At 47.0% G+C, this 18178-nt stretch overlaps 1 protein-coding gene across 4 annotated transcripts in view; it reads right to left on the reverse strand.

The window, feature by feature from the left end:
• Window positions 1-18178, reverse strand: part of N4BP2 (NEDD4 binding protein 2) — a 1530410-nt gene that overhangs the window by 1001851 nt on the left and 510381 nt on the right. For all 4 annotated transcript variants that reach the window (XM_085642232.1, XM_085642233.1, XM_085642234.1 and 1 more), the window contains one exon: window positions 12121-12197. In XM_085642232.1, the coding sequence (XP_085498358.1) occupies window positions 12121-12197 (77 nt within the window). The remainder of the gene's footprint in view (window positions 1-12120; window positions 12198-18178) is intronic.

Raw genomic sequence — 18178 nt, forward strand, 5'->3', positions numbered from 1 at the left:
AACCAGTGTATGTCTGCCCAAACACCCAGATTATCTAACAGCGAACAAGCTTCGCCACTGGCGTGAAGTGGGACTATGTTTCCTGGGGAACCTCTTTCAGATGGGCAACTTCTCATTTTTGAGCAGCTCTCAGATGAATGTAAGATCCACAGAAGTCAGTTCCTGACTTTCCGGTAGGTAATAAATACTTGTTGCAAACACTAGAGTATGGTGAATGAGGAGATGCAAACACGTGCATTAGTGCATGCACTCTTCACAATGGGAACAGGCTGCATCACATGCAGCTATCATTAAGTGGTATTTGAGAGGTTTGGGACACTGAAATAGGATGGGCGGTCAATGACTTTGAGTGGAACAGGGCCTTAGCTTATCAACAACAGACGTTTTAAACAAATCCTATTTTCAATTCTGTGTAGATCATATCTCACCCCTGACAAGTCCAACTACATGTACCTGGGTACTCACCTGCTGAGTCCCCTGCAGCTCACCACAAACGAAACTTCAAAATATGCTGTGGAGCTACACTTCACTAGCACACTATTGGCATAAAGGGCACAACATTCTAGCTGCGGTTGCCCAACGTCGCAATCTTACCACTGGGGAGGCATGCCCGCTTGGTCTCCTTAAACACACTACAAAAAACAAGCATTGGCAAAGCCAATAGGTCTCACCTATGCAAGAACTATTGGCTTTGCTAATGTGTTTTTAGCCATGTTTTACACCTGCATGGCTGCTTTTCAGCATGGCTAAAAATTAGTAGTGTAAAGGAGAGTGGCATGGAGTGCTGTAGAGTGGAATAGCAAAGAGTGGAGTATAGTGTTGTAGAGTAGAGTGGCAGAAAGTTTTGTGTATCGGAGTGGCATAGAGTGGAGTAGAGTGGCGTACAGTGGAGTAGCATGGAGTAGAGTGGACTGATGTAGAGTGCATTGGCAGGGGTGTAGCTTTCAGGGGGGTAGTTACACCCCCCTAATAAATGTATTATATAATACATAGTTGGGGACAGGAGCTTTCAGTCAGGTATGATAAGGTGTCAGTCTGATTTCACCTTGGATTTTTAAATACTAACTCAAAAACACATAAGCGTGCCGAAGAAACCATATATAAGAGTAGGGGTTGTACGAAGGAATGGAAAAAGATATGGGGACCATGGCGAAAGTACAGGGAGGGGGGAGGGGGCTTGGAAGAGTAACCATGCAACTGTTCATTCCAATTGTGTACTGCTGTACTGTTTTGGCTGATCACCACGATGTTATCTTTTAGTCTGATTGTTGCTCACAGATCACTGTGACTTAGTACTACGAGCTGTGCGAAATAAATAAACAGAATTAAAAAAAAAAAAACACATACACACTCGTCTTTGTTTTGAAGGTCTTAAAATATGGTTACTTTACAAAATACTGTGTTCTAAGTACCCCACACAATCTGTCCTCGTTTCCCTTTCTACTGGCACCTAAGCCCCTCATGTGCTGCTTTTCATTTAATGATTAACATGATATGCCAGAGTGCTTGTTGGAAAATCTGAAGTTCACCCCCCAAATATTACTGACCAAGCTATGTCACTGTGCATTGCCATAGAGTCTTGCTGAGTATAGTGGTAGAGTGCAATGGCATAGGATTAAGAGGTATACAATGTAGCGTCATAAAAATGCAGTGGTATAGATTAGACTGTTGCATAGGGGGCAGAGTCTGTCTTCTGACAAAGATGGCCACCTGATTCTGGAGCTTCGTTGCACTGGAAGACCCCGGGGAGCATAATGCTGATAATGGCGGTCCTCAGTCATCATGGAAGTTGGGAAAACATCCTCCTGTGTGAGGACTACCGATAACTGGCCCTGGAGGTACTGTTCATACTTCAAAACGTTTGACACAGTTACCAGCCTTGTGGTTGTAACAAGCCTGATCTTGTCATATCTAGTCAGACCGCATGGAAAAGTGTTTCAGTACCATGGACAGCAGCTCTCAGCCTCTGAAATTCCTCTTCAGGGCAGGGCTGGGCCGCTTTTGCCGTTTATTGTCAAACTCGTCAGACAACTGAAATAACGGTTACACAAGCGATATTAACATTGTCATTGAAGCGTAGCAGCCTGTTTATGCTCCATCAAGTTCCAGCGTTAACTAACCCTGGGCGTAGGACTACGCTACGCTCGCGTAGTTTGCGCAACACGTAGCACAGTGCAAAAACGCGTAGCATAGCGGGCATTTTTTGCCTGCTCACGGCAACCGCAAGCCAGCAAAATAACATCCCGGCAAGACTTTTTCCTCGTTCGCGATCAGCAACATCAAGATGCCGATCGCGAGCGTGGAAAATAAACCTCCCGGCGAGATTCTCAACGCTGAGAGGTCAGGTTTCTCATTGTGAGTGGTCGCGTATGCTCTGGACTGCTCGCGATGAGAAACTACCAGTCCGCGTTGAGGAAGCTGCCGCTCAAGTACAAATCTACTTGAGCGGCAGAAAACGACCGCTTGCACTGTACAAGATGCTGTTTGCAATGATGGCACAGAGCGGACAAGCATCCGGCAATGTGCAATCAGTGCGAACAGCATTTTGCACGGTGCACTACGCAGATCACGTAGCTACGCGTAGCTTGCGTAGTGCAAAGTGCACTTCGCATAGCTACGAGTAGCGCTACTACGCGAACTACACCCAGGGACACGGAGTCATGGAGCCTGATCTGCGCTGAAGGGCACCAAGTTTATCTGTACCATGGACAGCACTCTCAGCCCCAGTAATTCCTTGCAATCCTGCAGGGCTAGAGGTGCCGGTGTTTTTACTGCTTAATGTCGTATCTCCTGATAGCTGAAAGTGCCATTGAAAATACAGCATAACAGCCTGTATGTGGCACTTTAAAATTCCTCTGGGGTCCTTGTCATTCTGTCAATCTGTGATCCGCAGACATAGAGAACATTTCATGGGGAGGTGATTCTTTTATATAAGAACTAAGCAGAACAGTAAACATGCAGGAAATTGTATGTTGTGTTTGCACTGGGGACATTTTAGGAACTGAGAATGCATGGATCAATCCATCAATCAGGGTTTTTGTAGAGCGCACTACTCACCTGTGAGGGTCTCAAGGCGCTGAAGGAGGGGGGTGTGAGCAGCTACGTTGAGGTCATTCGAAGAGCCAGGTCTTGAGGTCCTTTCTGAATTGGTGCAGTGTCTGCCTTTGTCAGAGGTGAAGAGGGAGTTTGTTCCAGGTCTTGGCTGCGAGGTAGGAGAAGGTTCTTCTACCTGTTCTGGTCCTGTAGAAACGATGGCTAAGGAGAGGTCAGCTGAGCGGAGGTTTCTCTTGGGGGCATGGAAGGAGATTCGGTCGTTGAGGTATTGGGGGTCTGGTGTTGTGGAGGGCTTTGTAGGTGTTTGTGAGCAGTTTGAAGGTTATTCTTTTTTCGACGGGGAGCCAGTGAAGGTTGTGGAGGTGTTGGGTGATGTTGTCATGTCGTGGGATGTTGAGGATGAGTCTAGCTGTGGTGTTCTGGGCGGTCTGGAGTTTCCAGAGGAGTTTTTTGTTGGTTCCGGCCTAGAGGGTGTTTCCGTAGTCCTGTCTGCTGGTGATGAGTGTGTCAGTGGCGGTTTTTCTGGAGTCGGGGGGTCCACCTGAATGTCTTGCAAAGTATGCGGAGGGTGATGAAGCATGCGGAGCATACGGTATTGATCTGGCGATTCATGGGGTGTGAAGAGTCGAGTATGATGCCGAGGTTGCTTGCGTGGTCTGCTGGGGTGGGCGGGTTCCGAGGGTGGGGGCCACCAGGTGTTGTCCCATACAGAGAGGGTGGAGCAGAGGATGAGGACTTCAGTTTTCTTTGGGCAGAGCTTCAAGCAGCTGTTGCTCATCGAGGTTGCGATGGCTTTCCTCCCTTGCAAAATTTATGAGACGATAGCCCCACCTGTCCTTTTTAACTCTGAAGCGTAGATATCCTACAAGGTCTGGGGAGCCTGAAAGCCAGCTATACCCAGCTCTCCACAAGGTAAAATATACTTATGACAACACATCAACTGAAACACACTACAGTGCAGAGATATATCTGCTAAAAGGAAGCACTTGTTTTTCCGACGCATGCTTTCACGATTCTCAAGGAGGACTATTCTCCTAAAAAAAAAAAAGCATGCCTGATGCCAATTAAAGCACGTGTTACACTATATAGCATCGCCTTTGTACTGAAATACAGCGCAAAGTTACAAAAAATGTATGTCAGCTGCTACAAAAGTGAAACATACATTACAGCAAATCACCAATTGTAGTATAGTGCTACCGCAATTAAATACAGCACCAATTACACCAGGATACCAGCGCAGAGTAGTCTACTGCGCACCCCTCCTCACTGCACATACCTTCCTGGCCATCTCGATGGGGTTGAAAAGGCCTGCAGTTGACAAGGCCTCGGTATTCCTCTCAATCTTTTTTTTCTTTTACCTTTTTGTGACTTTTTCCTTACGGGGGTATACTTGGGCTCCCTGGCCGCCTGAACACGAAACCAGTCTGCCTCTGTTTCAGGGCTCTGAATGGACTGGCAATACCAGCAGCAATTGACCTTAACTGATATCGGAGGGGAAACCCTGGAATTGGGGCCCCCCAGCCAGATGCAACCTGCCTTTCACACATGACATTGAACACCTCCCCAGAGCTGGACATGGGTTCCTTGCTCTTAGGCAACTGTTTGCTCGTATACATTAGAGCAAGATCTGCTCCTTTTCAGAGAGCCAAGGTACTGCTGATAAAACCTGGATCCCTTGTCTACCACTGGTCTGTGTACTTGTTTCCATGGGTGGACACCGCCAATCAGATCTGGACTAAATTGATAATCCTGATGTCCCCCAGTGATGAGGAGGATATACGGATTGTCTACACTTGAGATCACAGGCTGCACCAGGATTGCTCTCTCCATGGATATTAACTGTTGTCAGCCCAGAAAGGCATCTGGGAAATCTACGAGGCAGCTGCTCATCACATAGGTGGTCTCTCAAACTAAGTCTTCATTCTCTTTGCAAGGTCCTTCGGAGCCCACAATGAATAGGATCCTCAGAGAGGGATTTTAAATAGGTCATAGGCTGGAGGCAATGGGTGCCGAAACGATGTACCTCACCACCGAGACAAAGTGATACGTGCTGAGATCTCTGGTTTTCAAGACAAGGTGGAGGCACTGGACCACAGTTTATCCTCTTTCGAATCCAGGGTCAAGCTCCTGTCAGACAAGGACTTGGAACTTCATGCCTTGCGGAACAAAATTGTGGACCTTGAGGACCGAAGCCGTTGGGATAATGTACGCTTCTTTGGGATCCCTGAGAAGGCAGAAGGTGCGGATGTTACAAGATTTTTCTTCATGATTTCCTGCCAACCCTCCTTGGGATCACCTTTTCACCGCTGCTTGAGGTGCAAAGAGTAAATAGAATAAGAAACTCAGCCTCTTCTGGTCCGAGACATATTACTGCCAGCTTCCTTCGGCATGAGCAGGTGCATTAGATCTTGAGAGCGGCAAGGGCTCACGGGCCCCTCCGACTATGATGGTTACAAGATACAGGTTGCAGCAGACTTCTGTAAAGAGAAAGGTGATTGGAGGAAGGCTTTTCTCTCTCTTCAGCCACTCTTCCGCAAATAGGACATCAAAAATGGCCTCTTTGAGCAGGCGTGTATGTGGCTCACCATTGGACGGCAAATCCAAAAGCTTCTTTGATTCAGGGGAACTGCTGGCCTTTTGGATGGACTATGTGAAGGGGACATGGACACTTCCCAGTGCCCTCCTGATCTTCCTGATGTGGAGGAGGACCCTCTTGCCCAGAAGAGCCCTGAAACACATACTCAAAGGCCCTGGCACCAGGAGAAAAATTAATTCATGCAGTGTGACATGGAGAAGATATTAAAAGCAGTTGTGGAACACACACAGGACAGGAGGGCACAACAAATCCTGCTCACCACTCAAACCGGGCCTGCCTGCAGTTTGATGGCTGTTGTGCCGGATGCAAATGTTGATCCTTCAGAATTCCTCCAGCCTGCAGACTATAGACTGCATATTTGTTATTGATGGCGCTGCCTTTTCTTCCTGGCTGACTTTGGCACATTTGTTTATTGTAGTTCCTTATTATTGTAGTTGATGGTCATGTCTGAATTTGCTTGTTGGTGGTTCGGCAAACCAAATATCCAGTTACCCTCCTCATCTGCAGAATACCCTGCTATGTTACGCTCCATTTGATTTTTATAGATTATGGCACAAATGGCTCTCCTCCCTTGTCCCTGAGCATATACTTTATGTGGTAATGATTCACAAGGTTGGATTCCACCCCCCGGTACACTGATTTGTCTAGTGCTAAGACACAGCGGGTCCTATCTTCACATCAACTGCCCTTCCAATCAGCATGTAAGCATCAGAGCAGGCCCGCCTTTCTCTTTCATGTATCGCTCACCCAGCCTTTGATTTTTGACACACCACTAATACTTTGAACTCTTTGCAGGGTCTGCTTCCCAACACCCTTGTTTCTTCTCGACCACTGGGCCCCAGGACCTCCCAGATGCGATGGTCCCTCAGGTGTAGACCTGCTGACCATAGTTGATAGGACATGCAGTGCAGTGTGCTTGTTTGTATGGTTGTTTTTTGATTTGCATAGCAGTGTGTTTATTTGTGCATTGTTCTTTTCTTTTCTCTCCCTACCTGTTTCTTATTTTCTTTTCCCTTCTTTCTCTCTTCTGTTTTCTCTATCTCCCCCGTCCCTTTTCCTCCTGTCTGATCTCATCTGTCCCTCCCACATCCCCTAGACGGTTAGTGAGACCTGACTAACGTTCCGGCCCGCCCAATCATTCTTGACACTTAGAATCCCCCTTGGTTCTCGCAAACTTCATGTCCGCACACACGTCTTTGCATATTTTTTCCTGGAACGTCATATGGTCTTATGCATTATATCAAGGGTAAAAAAGTGCTCTCCTATCTCAATTCCAAATGCGTTGATATAGCTTTCCTTTAGGTGATGCATCTCACAGAGGCAGAAGCTGAGAAGCTATGGCGGGATTGGATGGGCAAAAGATATACGATTGCTGTCCTTTGCGAGTGGCAGATTAACTATTAGCGTCCCGGAAACTTGGTATAGCTATTTTGATCAAGAAAACATTGCCCCATGTTGTGCTCAAAACAGGATTTGATTGAGAAGGTCGCTGTGTGTTCGCCAAGCTAAAGAGTAATGGGAAGGTACTATGCGTAGGTTCAGAGTATGCACCCATAGGACCAAAGCGCACCTTCTTCAATTCACTTGGGCTTTGACTGAAACAGACACCGCCAACATCCTGATAGGCATTTAGACAGGGCACGATAGGTGATTCTGCTGGGCCTACCTTCTGATAAATGTGTGATTATGAAGTAGGTGCCCCACACACTTAGCTATAGAGCCCGCTGTTTAATAGGCGGTATCCGCTGAATTAACAGAGAGACCAGTAGGGTTGTAGTTATCACCTACTTTCATGGTCCAAATGTGCGCCATTTCCTTATAGTCATTTACCCTGAAGAAGACTCAAGACCTTTTAGGCTCATAAAGAGGGCGAAACATGTTGGCAACCCATAGATCTTAGGTCAGGTGATTCATTGCATTTCGCTATATGAAGTTTTAGTGAATTAAGTATACTTTGATGGTTTATATTTACTCTTGCCCAGAAAAAAAGCAGCACCCAGTATATTGGATAGAATGGGACTATCTATGTGCCACACTTTGTAAATTTGGCCTTGGTAATGACTTCATCTCTAGAGTGAGATGGCTCTATGACTCCACCTTGGCACAGGTTAATTGCCGGGGCTTTCTTTCTGATTCCTTCCGGATCCCTAGGAGTACCCGTCAGGGTTGCCCATTCTCCCCCTGCTATTTCTCCTTACGTTGAAGCCATTAGCGGCGTTACTTATCCAATGGAATAAGATCAAAGGTATCCTTACGCCTGGAGGCCCCGCCACACTGTACCTAAAAGCAGACAACATCTTACCCTGTCCGCCTTACCCTCCTCCATTCCCACGGTGCAGTATCCAGCTACAAGGTGAAATGGGGAAAGAGCAAGGCGTTGCTACTGTCGCGAACTACCACATGTGCCACCACTGTTTGTTATCCTTTCCAGTGAAATCATTTTTGCCTTCGGTATTTGGGCATCTTAGTTAACAGGGGCCTGGAGCGCATGGTGAAGGATAACTTAGACCCACTTATGGAGCGAATGCGATTGTATATCGTGTAGTGCCCTGTGATATAGTTCATATATTACTGGATTGTCCTGCCATTCACCCCTTTTGGACAGCAGTGGGGTCTAGGCTCCGGGAATACATTGATTTGCCTTTGCCACTATGGCCCCCCCTTAATTCTCCTCTATGACCGTTTGGACCTTTCCGAGCTGACCTGCCATGCCCATCGTCTGTTCGTCCCTGCCCTTGCAGCTGCCAAGATCTGTATTCTACGACAATGACCTCCTCAACAACTGGTGTTACATGAGGAATGGCTTGCAGAGATTAACAAGACCGCATCCTATGAAAAGGTAATTTACAACTTAATGAACAAAGAGGATATTTTTCTTCTCATGTGTCTCTATTTCTGCAGGATGAACCCCCCCCCCCCCCAAATAAATAATGATGACTCTTGATTCTACCTCATCACCATCAATGCTCACCGCCCACCCGCATCCCCCACACATTACAATCCTTGGGCTTTGCCTGAACGGCCCATCTCTCCACCCATTTTTTCTTGCTTTGTAGTTTCGTCTTCCCTCCCTACTTTCCTTCCTGATCATTTAAGGCTTATCTTCTCACTCCTCTCCATCTTTATTCTCCCTTTTCTATATTTTAGCATTGTCTGATAGTGCTGCGTGTATTGTAAACAGCATTTGTATCTTAAAATGGATTATTGCTGGATTTGGATGTCATGGTATTTGCTATTATTTTTAAGTACTTAATTTATACCAATAAAATAATTGCTAAACAAAAGAATCGAGTGTTGCATAGCAGAGCGTAGTGTGGTGGAGAGTAGAGTGGTAGAGAGTGCAGTGGCATAGAGTGGTGCAGAGTAGACTGGCGTAGAGTGGTGCAGAGTAGAATATGGTGCTGTAGAGTCAGTTGCATAGAGTGCAGGGGCTTAGAGTGGCGTGCTACAGAGTGTGGTGGCACAGAGTGTAGTGATGCCCAGTAGAGTGGTGTAAAGTGCAGAGTAGAGTGGCGCAGATTTCAGTGGCATAGATTGCGGTGTTGTAGAGTGGCGTAGGGTGCAGTGGTGTATAGTGCATTGGCGTACAGCGCAGTGGCACAGACCGGTGTTGAGTAGTGGCGTTTAGTGCAGTGGTGCAGAGTGCATTAGCGTAGAGTGGTGCCGAGTATAGTAACGTAGAGTGTGGTGACAGAGTGCAGTGGCATAGCATTCAGCAGCGTACAATGCAGTATCGTAGAATGTAGTGGCATAGATTAGAGTGGTGCATAGTATAGTGCAGGAGTGCAGGGGATGCAGAGTTGAGTGGCATAAAGTACAGTGGTGTACAGTAGAGTGGCAGAGGGAGTAGTGGCATAGAGTGGTGCAGGGTGGAGTGGCGTAGAGTGCAGTGATGCAGAGTAGAGTTGTGTAGAGTGCAGAGTGGAGTGGCGTAGAGTTCAGTGGTGGAGAGTGCAGAGTAGTGTGTCAGAGTGCAGTGGAGTAGATTAGAGTGGAGTAGAGAACAGTGGAGTAAAGTACAGAGGTGCCGTGCAGGGTGCAGTGAAGTAGAGAGCATTGGCATAGAGTACAGTGCTTTAGAGTTGAGTGCCATAGAGTACTGTCACAGGGAGTGTAGTGGCGTAGAGTCGAGGTGTAGATTGTTTCAGAGTAGAGTGGAGTGGTGCAGGATAGAGCCCAGTCGCGTAGGGTAGAGCAGCGTACAGTGTAAGGAAGTAAAATTGTGCAGAGTGCAGTGGTGCAGAGTGGCATACAGTGGATTGCCGTATAGTGCGGGGGTAGAGTTGACTCTTAGAGTATAAAGTGCACTGGCGTAGAGTGTATTGGTATAGACTGCAGTGGTGTAGGGTGCAGTGGTGCAGAGTGGCACAGAGTGGAATTGTGCAGAGTAGTTTGGAGTGGCCTAGACTGGAGTGGTGTAGAGCAGTGCTCAATTTCAGTCAGTGGTTTCCAGTGCTCGCGACCTGCACTTAATTATCAACCCCAGCACTTATGACAGTCTGCCACATGGTGGAGCTCTCTAATTAAGAAATTGGCACAACAACAGTTGTTTATTAATTCCATATTCATTAAAAAATACTTATACATGCCATCAAAACCATTCTTATAGATAAGGGGACCTTGAATAGTATAAATGATCACACTTGTACCAGTGTGGTGGTGAGTTGTTGTCACTGGCAGTGGTGGCAAAAGCAATGGGTGGTGCAAGCTGCAATGATCTCCTCAAAAGGCCCTGGCCCTTACTTTTTTACAAATTAAACGCTGTCAGTAGAGTGCAGAAGCAAAGAGTTCAGTGGTGTAAAATAGAGTGGTGTATGATGCATTGGCAAAGAGCACAGTGGTACAGAGCAGAGTGGCGCAGAGTGCAATGGCGCAGTGGCGTGGAGTGGTGTAAAGTTGGGTGGTGCAGAGTAGAGTGTGTTGGCGTGGAGTGGTGCAGAGTAGACTGGAGAGGCGTAGAGTGGATTATGCCTGGTGTGGTAGCACACTGCCATTACAGACAACACGTTTTAAAATGAAATGACCATTACATTTGTGCAGACATACAATTTACAACAAACATTATATAGCACAAACAATAACGTGTGGAAATGGTTTCACCTAGTATAATGATTTGTTGTGATCATATTAAATTATTTGTTTCCAACACACTCTAGAATTAACAATTTTTTTTTCTAAATTCATGTTTGTAATTCTAATATATTTTGAAGTACTTACAGCGTTCATTTAAATGTTGCTGTGTGCTTGAAAAAAATCCTTCCCTACCCCCAATATCCAGCAAGATTGTCACATAAATCCACTCACTTTGAAGTCAGATAAAGAAAGTAAACACCATGCTCCCTTGGAAGACAGAGCCTGACATTTGACGTCAGTTTTTGAATGCACAGCAAATGTAACAAGGTAAGAAAAAGATTTGCAACCTGTTTACAGAAAGAAGCACTCGTGGAACAATACAAGGGGAGTTGGTGTGAAAAAGCAATGCTACTTGGGAGGGATGAACTCACCCTGGAAAGCCTAAAACAAACAAAGCCAGAAAATAGAAAGCCAGAAAATGGGATTAACAAACCACAAAGCCAATGGTAAATGGTACGCAACGGGCAGAATGCATTCCCGGAGAAGTTTTCGGAATGTCCCCCAGATGTATTTAGCAAACCAGACAGGCTTTGACATAAAGCACAGACACGCTTCCTTGGCCTTGCATTGCTGCTAGTTAAACGCACATTTACATTGAAATGGTGAGCCACCTCGCCCCCTTCTGTGGCAGCATGGGTTCACGTTAATCAGATGGGCAGAGAGCAAGGCATTAAGACATAAGTAGGCAAGGGGTCTTCGCAAACACAGCTTCTCCACCGACTGGGATGCTAAACTCGTCAAGATCCAGACCATGATTGTTCCCTCCTCCTGAACCCCTATGTGCTACCCCACCGTAGATTGGTATTCCTAAAAACTCTAGCATGCTTTCTGCTGCCCACAACAATCCTCTCATCTTAAATAACCTGTCCCTCACCTCTTCATTAATTGCATCGCAACAAGAAATGATTACTATCCCACTCAACTTTCGGCACCCCACCTTCCCATGTGCCTTGGTTTGAACTTTAGGACTATGGCACATCATTTGTACGGTACAAATTGTACTATTGCAGGACACAATGAATACCTTCCAGCCACCTGTTCAGGAAATCGCCGCTAAACCATGCACATCTAATGTTTCACAGACAGATTGTAATGCTGTACTGTAAGGCCGTGTACCGCAATCGGGCAGACAAATGAATGCAAATATAATACTGTACCTATGTGCCAAGTTAAAAATGTTTGTTAAAAAAAAAGACACTAAAAATCTTTTTTTAAAACAGTACGACTAAAAGTGCAATTTAAATGTAATGTAAAATCTAAATTATTTGATTGTTTAAGTCACTGCGTAAATTGTCTAGAACTGTAAAGAATTAGTTGGACAGATTTTGAAGTTTTACCTTTCAAGTTCCTTTGGCTTATACTTCCACCATGTGTCTGGTTCACGGAATGCAACTGTGTATTTGTGCTGTACAGCCTGAATAAAAACAAATACAAAAATAAGTTTAGAACATCACATTACTTGTTCCTATTTATCCATCAGCACAGACTCAGAAGGGAAAAGGGTTAGAACTTTAAAAGCTGTGCATAACTATGCATCATTAGTTTAAAGTTGCCGGCATGGAGTCAGTTAGGTTTATAGATTAATTACTCGTTTAGACTGCCCCCCATTCCTCCGGTACGTCTCCTGTAAATAGGCAGTCTGAATCTTCTCGCCTTTCAGATATTGGAACAAAACTGACGTTTATCAGGGTCTCCTTGACATTATAGGACAGAAACGTAAATGCGACACAAGATGAACAAGCATTGGCATAGCCAATAGGTCTCGCCTTTGAGACCTTATAAGTGTTTAGCCATGCAACAGTTGCATAACTAAATACTTATAAGGTTCCAAAAGCGAGACCTATTGGCTATGCCAAGCGGCCCTGCGGCCGCGAAAGTGAAAGTAGTCGCGGTAAAGCCCGGCGCGCGCGCCCGCGCACAGGCACTGTAGCTCTAGGCTGGCCTGGTAGCACCTTTTGGAGCCCTCTCAATAAGTCTCGCCAGACCGGCGCATGCGCTGGGTCAGGCGAGACCTAAAAACGAACTGGGCGTGGCCAATCAAGATGGCGGGTTAGAGGCTTCTGGCCGAGCTCCCGTCGGTATCAGTGTAATCCTGCCTTGATCCTCCGTCTGTATGGCCATCCTCCACCCTCCCCGCCCGCACTCCTCCAGCTGACAATGACGTGGGAAGGCTGTAGGAGGATCCCTGTGGCCCTCGGGACCGTCGAACAGCAGACAGAGACGGGTAGGCCTCTGATCGGACCACGTTGGACCTCCCTGAATCCAGGCATGTAAAGGGCCGCAGCCCCGGATCAAGGACCGAGAGCCTGGGAGGAGCGCACACCGCCCTCAACCAGCCCAGCAGGTACACACAGAATAATAAAATGGTCATTAACATATTATTACTCTGTGTACCACCGTCCGCGCTAGTGCAAGCGTGATGGTAGGGCGGGCAAACAGATTCCTGCCTATTGCAGGATGCTCAGTGCGCATGACAGGTTGGCCGGCTGTCTACAGTGAGTTCGTCCTGGGGTCGAGACTGTCGGCTGGGTGGTGGGGGGCAAATACAAGCTCTCTAGCACTTGCTACATATGGTCCATGAGGAGTAAAGCAGCGCTGCAGCTGGAGCCTGCGAGCCACGTTGTGTGCCCTAATCGCACCGGAGGCCCTGAAAGGGATCACAGGAGCGGTCCCAAAACAGAAGGGTGGTGAGGTGAGCGCCGATCCCTAAGCAGGTGGGTGCACTGCTCTACCTGCGACCCCAGAACTCGACCTGGTAGGAAAAGAGCCTGTGGAGGTACCTTGACACGTGGGCCTGCTGCAGCACCACACTGGGCCAGCACTGAAGACCTGCCGGTCTCCACTGAGACCTTTCCTCCTTCTGCCTTGTTGACTCCTGAGGCTGGGTGCCATCATGCGCAGTGAAAACCCTGGGAAAAGAACTGGAGAGGAGCGCCTCACATTGCCCATCAATCAAGCAAATTAAATGAGCGACTGGCCTAGTGGGGTGAAACTGTGCTGCATGGTCCTGCTGCTGGGAGGCACCAGCATGGCCTTGACTGTTTTGATCCCTGGGTGCCTGGGTTTTGGTCCAGCCAACAGCGGGAGCCTATTGATCTGACCATGCTGGTGGAGGTTCCTACCTACAGGTGCTGCAATTTTGGCTGGGGACTTTAGACCCGGAGAGTTGTGGAGCACATGCGACCATGCGCCTGATCAACAGGGAGTAAGAGTGTTGGGCACGCATACGGTACAGAAAGGGACCAGGAGCAGAACTCGCATGTGCGGTTTGTTAGGTCTCGCCTAACCCAGCGCATGCGCTGGTCTGGCGAGACTTATTGAGAGGGCTCCAAAAAGTGCTACCAGGCCAGCCTAGAGCTACAGTGCATGTGTGCGGGCACGCACGCCGCGATTACTTTCACTTTCGCTGCCCCAGGCCGCTTTGATGTTTGATCGCGATCACTTTCGCGGCCGCACGGCCACTTGGCATAGCCAATAGGTCTCGCTTTTGGGACCTTATAAGTATTTAGTTATGCAATTGTTGCATGGCTAAACACTTATAAGGTCCCAAAGGCGAGACCTATTGGCTATGCCAATGCTTGTTTTAAAGAGTTGGCTGGCCGCTGCCTGTGAGGGTATCGGTTCGGGCACTGCAGGGGTGCGCGGAGCTCCTCCTGCTATTCAAAAGGTGATGCACCCCATCAGGACTGCAGGGCTCAAGGGCCAGCACTGTTGTAACCTTGTGCACTACTCCTCCCCAGGGAAGCGGACATCCCAGGGAGCACTGATGGTAATGAGGCAGTCCCGCCAGCCCCCCAGGTGACTGCTACAAACCGTAAAAACCTTATAGTCAAATGTAGGGTCAGTACGCCTGCCCCCGCGAGCCGCCCCCACGAGCCGCCCCGCCCTAATAGGCCCTGGACTGTGGAGTGCTGCTATTGCCCTGCAGCTACTACCGGTCCATTACAGCGTGCGCTAGAAGCCCCATAGGTGAGGCTGAACTTCATCCAGCTCCTGAATCATTGAGAGATAGCATAATTTGAGACAGCTTTCTCATGTCCAGCACACCTTGTAGCTGCTTAACAATGCATTTGCCTTAGTATCATTAGATATCGAACACGCTTTTGACTCCTTCAACAGGACGTACCTCTAGCATGTGTTGAGGAGATTAGGGATATGTACTAAATTTGTACAATGGGTCCAGCTGCTCTATACTGACCCTTGTGCGCGAGTGATCTCGGGAGGAGAGGTCTCAGACCTGTTCAGCCTGCATAGAGGGACCAGACCAAGGTGCCTTCTGTCATCACTCCTATTCGCACTCCCGATGGAGCCGCTGGCTGAGAGATTGCGAAGGACGATGGGCCCCTTGGGGATTACAGTGGGGGAGACCACTGATGCGGTCTCCCTTTATGGTGATGAAGCCCTGATATATCTAAGACGACCAATGTATTCTGTGCCCATACTTCTGAAAGTGATGCAGGAGTTTGGGGAATTCTTTGGGCTCTGGGTGAATCTGACAAAATCATAATTATACCCGCTGGGTTCCCTGACACGGTGTCGATTTAGAGGCTCCCGAAGGTAGGGCCTTCTTGGGAATTGAATGATGTCTGCTATATGGGGATTCGACTGGTACCTCCTGAACAATCATTCTTGGAGCTTCATATTGGAAGATAGTGGAGGGACAGCGGGCGACCATGAGGTCTTGGAGGGGTCTACCTCTCTCCCTCATGGGTAGAATCGCACTTGTGAAAATGATAATGCTTCCTAGACGTCTCTATGCGCTCCAAAGCACTCTGTATGTGATCCCTGGGCAGGACTTCAAAATGATTGATAGCCTCATTATCGATCTGCTGTGGGCTAATAGATGGAAACGTGTAGGGCTTACCACTCTACAAGGACATAGAGCCTTGGGGGTTTGGAGGTACCCAGCATAGAGCTCTACCATATTGCGGCGCATTTATGCAGTTCCCTGGCTCGACCTTAAGGACTTGTAGGGAAAAACCCGTCTGAGGGACTCCCATGCGGACAATGCGATACCTGTGTGTTGATGTGTGGGTCTCAGGTCCCACATGACACACCTGGTCTTACACATGTGTCCGAGATATGGGAGGGAGCGGTCAAAAGCGTGATCCAATGCGTGCCTTATGCCCCGGGCTTGCAGCTGTGGATTCGACAACCATTCCGGAAGATAGCAGATTCCATGTCGGTACAGAGATGGAAAGATGGAGGGTGTAATGCATTAGGTGACTTGTATCCTGGGGGGGCGATTCATCCCACAAGACAAAGCTGTGCAGAACTTTATCCTTGGTATGAAACATTATCTACAATATGCCAAAATTGTACCATAGCGGATGAGCTTTGGTCCACCTTTCTGGAGGTTCCATTGTGTTCCAATAACCTAGCAACTCTGTTGGGAATGGCAGGTTTGTGATTGATTTTGCATCTTTATATGGCGCTGCGCAGCAACCTTCAGGAGGCACCTCTCCGATCCAGACTAAATGGGATGGGATACTAGGCGACAGGGAAGGAATGGATACATATACACAAAGGGGTCTGCTAGATTTAAATAGATCCACTACAACGTTATCCACCATACATATCTCTCCCCATAACCTTGCATGCTATATATCCTGCACAATCAGATACGTGCCCCTGATGCGCAAGCCTGGCAGCAGACTTTATCCATATGGTTTAGTTTTGTACGATCTTATTTATCTATAGGCAGGCGGTGATTGATAATCTAAAAGTCTGAGCTGGCAAGTACAACTGGAAATGCAACAGGTATTATTGGGTCGGACCTCCAACCCGCCCCCCCCCCCCCCAGTAAAAAACCTATTAGGAAGTTTGTTCTACTTGGCTCGCTATTAGCAAAATACAGAATAGCTATAGTCCCCTAGATATGTGAATTGGCTTAAGAAAACCTCCGAATGGGCGACGGTTGGGGAAATTCGGATGAAAATTTTTCACAAAGATGAAAAACTGGAAGATAACTTGAGAGAGTGGCCAGCCATGCTATCTGACTTGAAAGAACCTCCTACAGAGGTCTTCCCAGTGGAACCAATTGAGTGTGGGCATGGTTGAATGATGGGTCTGCTTAGAGACTATATTTAATGCCACTGACTCAATCTTCCTTATGTATTGATATGCATTCTAGTATCTGGGAAGCTTTGTGCAAGAGTAGGGTGGGGGGATGTTGGGATAATTCACTTAATCATATTGCAGATTTATTCCTACTGTCTGTTAAACCACTTTGATGCTTATTACCATTCTCATTTGTATCCTATGAAACCTCAATGAAGATAGTTTAAAGAAAAAAAAGATGTAAACCTAACAAGACTAAAAGTATTGAACCAGGACTAAAGTTGATGCCAAAATAAACAACAAGCCGGTCAATGAGACACAAACATCTTAATTCAATATAGTTCCACCACTGCCAATCCCAACGCCACCCAAGTCACCAAACCCATACAGGCAACTATAAACAAAGCTAAAAGGTACACCACTGCACTAAACATCCCAACAACAATGACAGGATGTGTAAATTATGTTCTAATTCAGTAGTGTCTCACCTGACAGCAGTGCCCACTCATGAAATCACCTCAATAATGCAGACTTTCAGGGGAAAAGCACATTGACTCAATAACAGGGCCAGGTCAAAAAGAGATACTAGTAGCAGTGGGATGTGGACCACACAACGCCAATTATACTATGCTCCAAAGGACAGTGAATAAACGAACGGCCTAGGAGCACAAACATTGCTTTGCCATCAAAGGAGTCACAGTACTTGCGGCCAGTCTTTCAAGTCAACTCACGGGAATGTCCTATCAACGACGGTGTATTAAACTCCCAGGTTTCACAATCTTACTGCATGAATTACATATCTTCTAGTTTATGAAGAGAAATTAAAAAAAAGGACATTATGTTGCCTTACAGTGGAAACTCGCCAGCCTCCTCTTTTGCAAGGAGAATCTGATCATGATCATTGTAACAAGGGATTATGGCGAGGGATGCTGGCCAGGAGTAAGATGGATCATGTGTTTATAGTAAGGTTCTATGTGTCCAGCCCTGTTCTGTTCCAGAAAATACAGGAGGCTTATTAGTTATTTGTTGATCGGCCTTCCATATCACACAACTTGCTTTGCTGGCAATTGACTGTAGTGACTATATTATGTTCTGTTAAATGTATTTATTGGGTGCAACGAATGCCCATGGGCATCTTGGCGCTAGCTGTGATTCTGGAAAAGAAAGGTAAGAAAAGGAGAAAGTTCAGATTAATTTGCGGTAAAAAGCCATGTTATAAGGGCTTTTCTAAAAGTAAGAAGGTTGGTGAAAGATTTAATGTAGAGTGGTAGACTATTACAAGCAGTGGAAGCACTGAAAATAAAGCTGTGGCCACCCCAAGCTGCCAGTTTGAAT

Source organism: Triturus cristatus, chromosome 2_2 (genome assembly GCF_964204655.1).
Source record: "Triturus cristatus chromosome 2_2, aTriCri1.1, whole genome shotgun sequence".
Classification (NCBI taxonomy): Eukaryota; Metazoa; Chordata; class Amphibia; order Caudata; family Salamandridae; genus Triturus; species Triturus cristatus.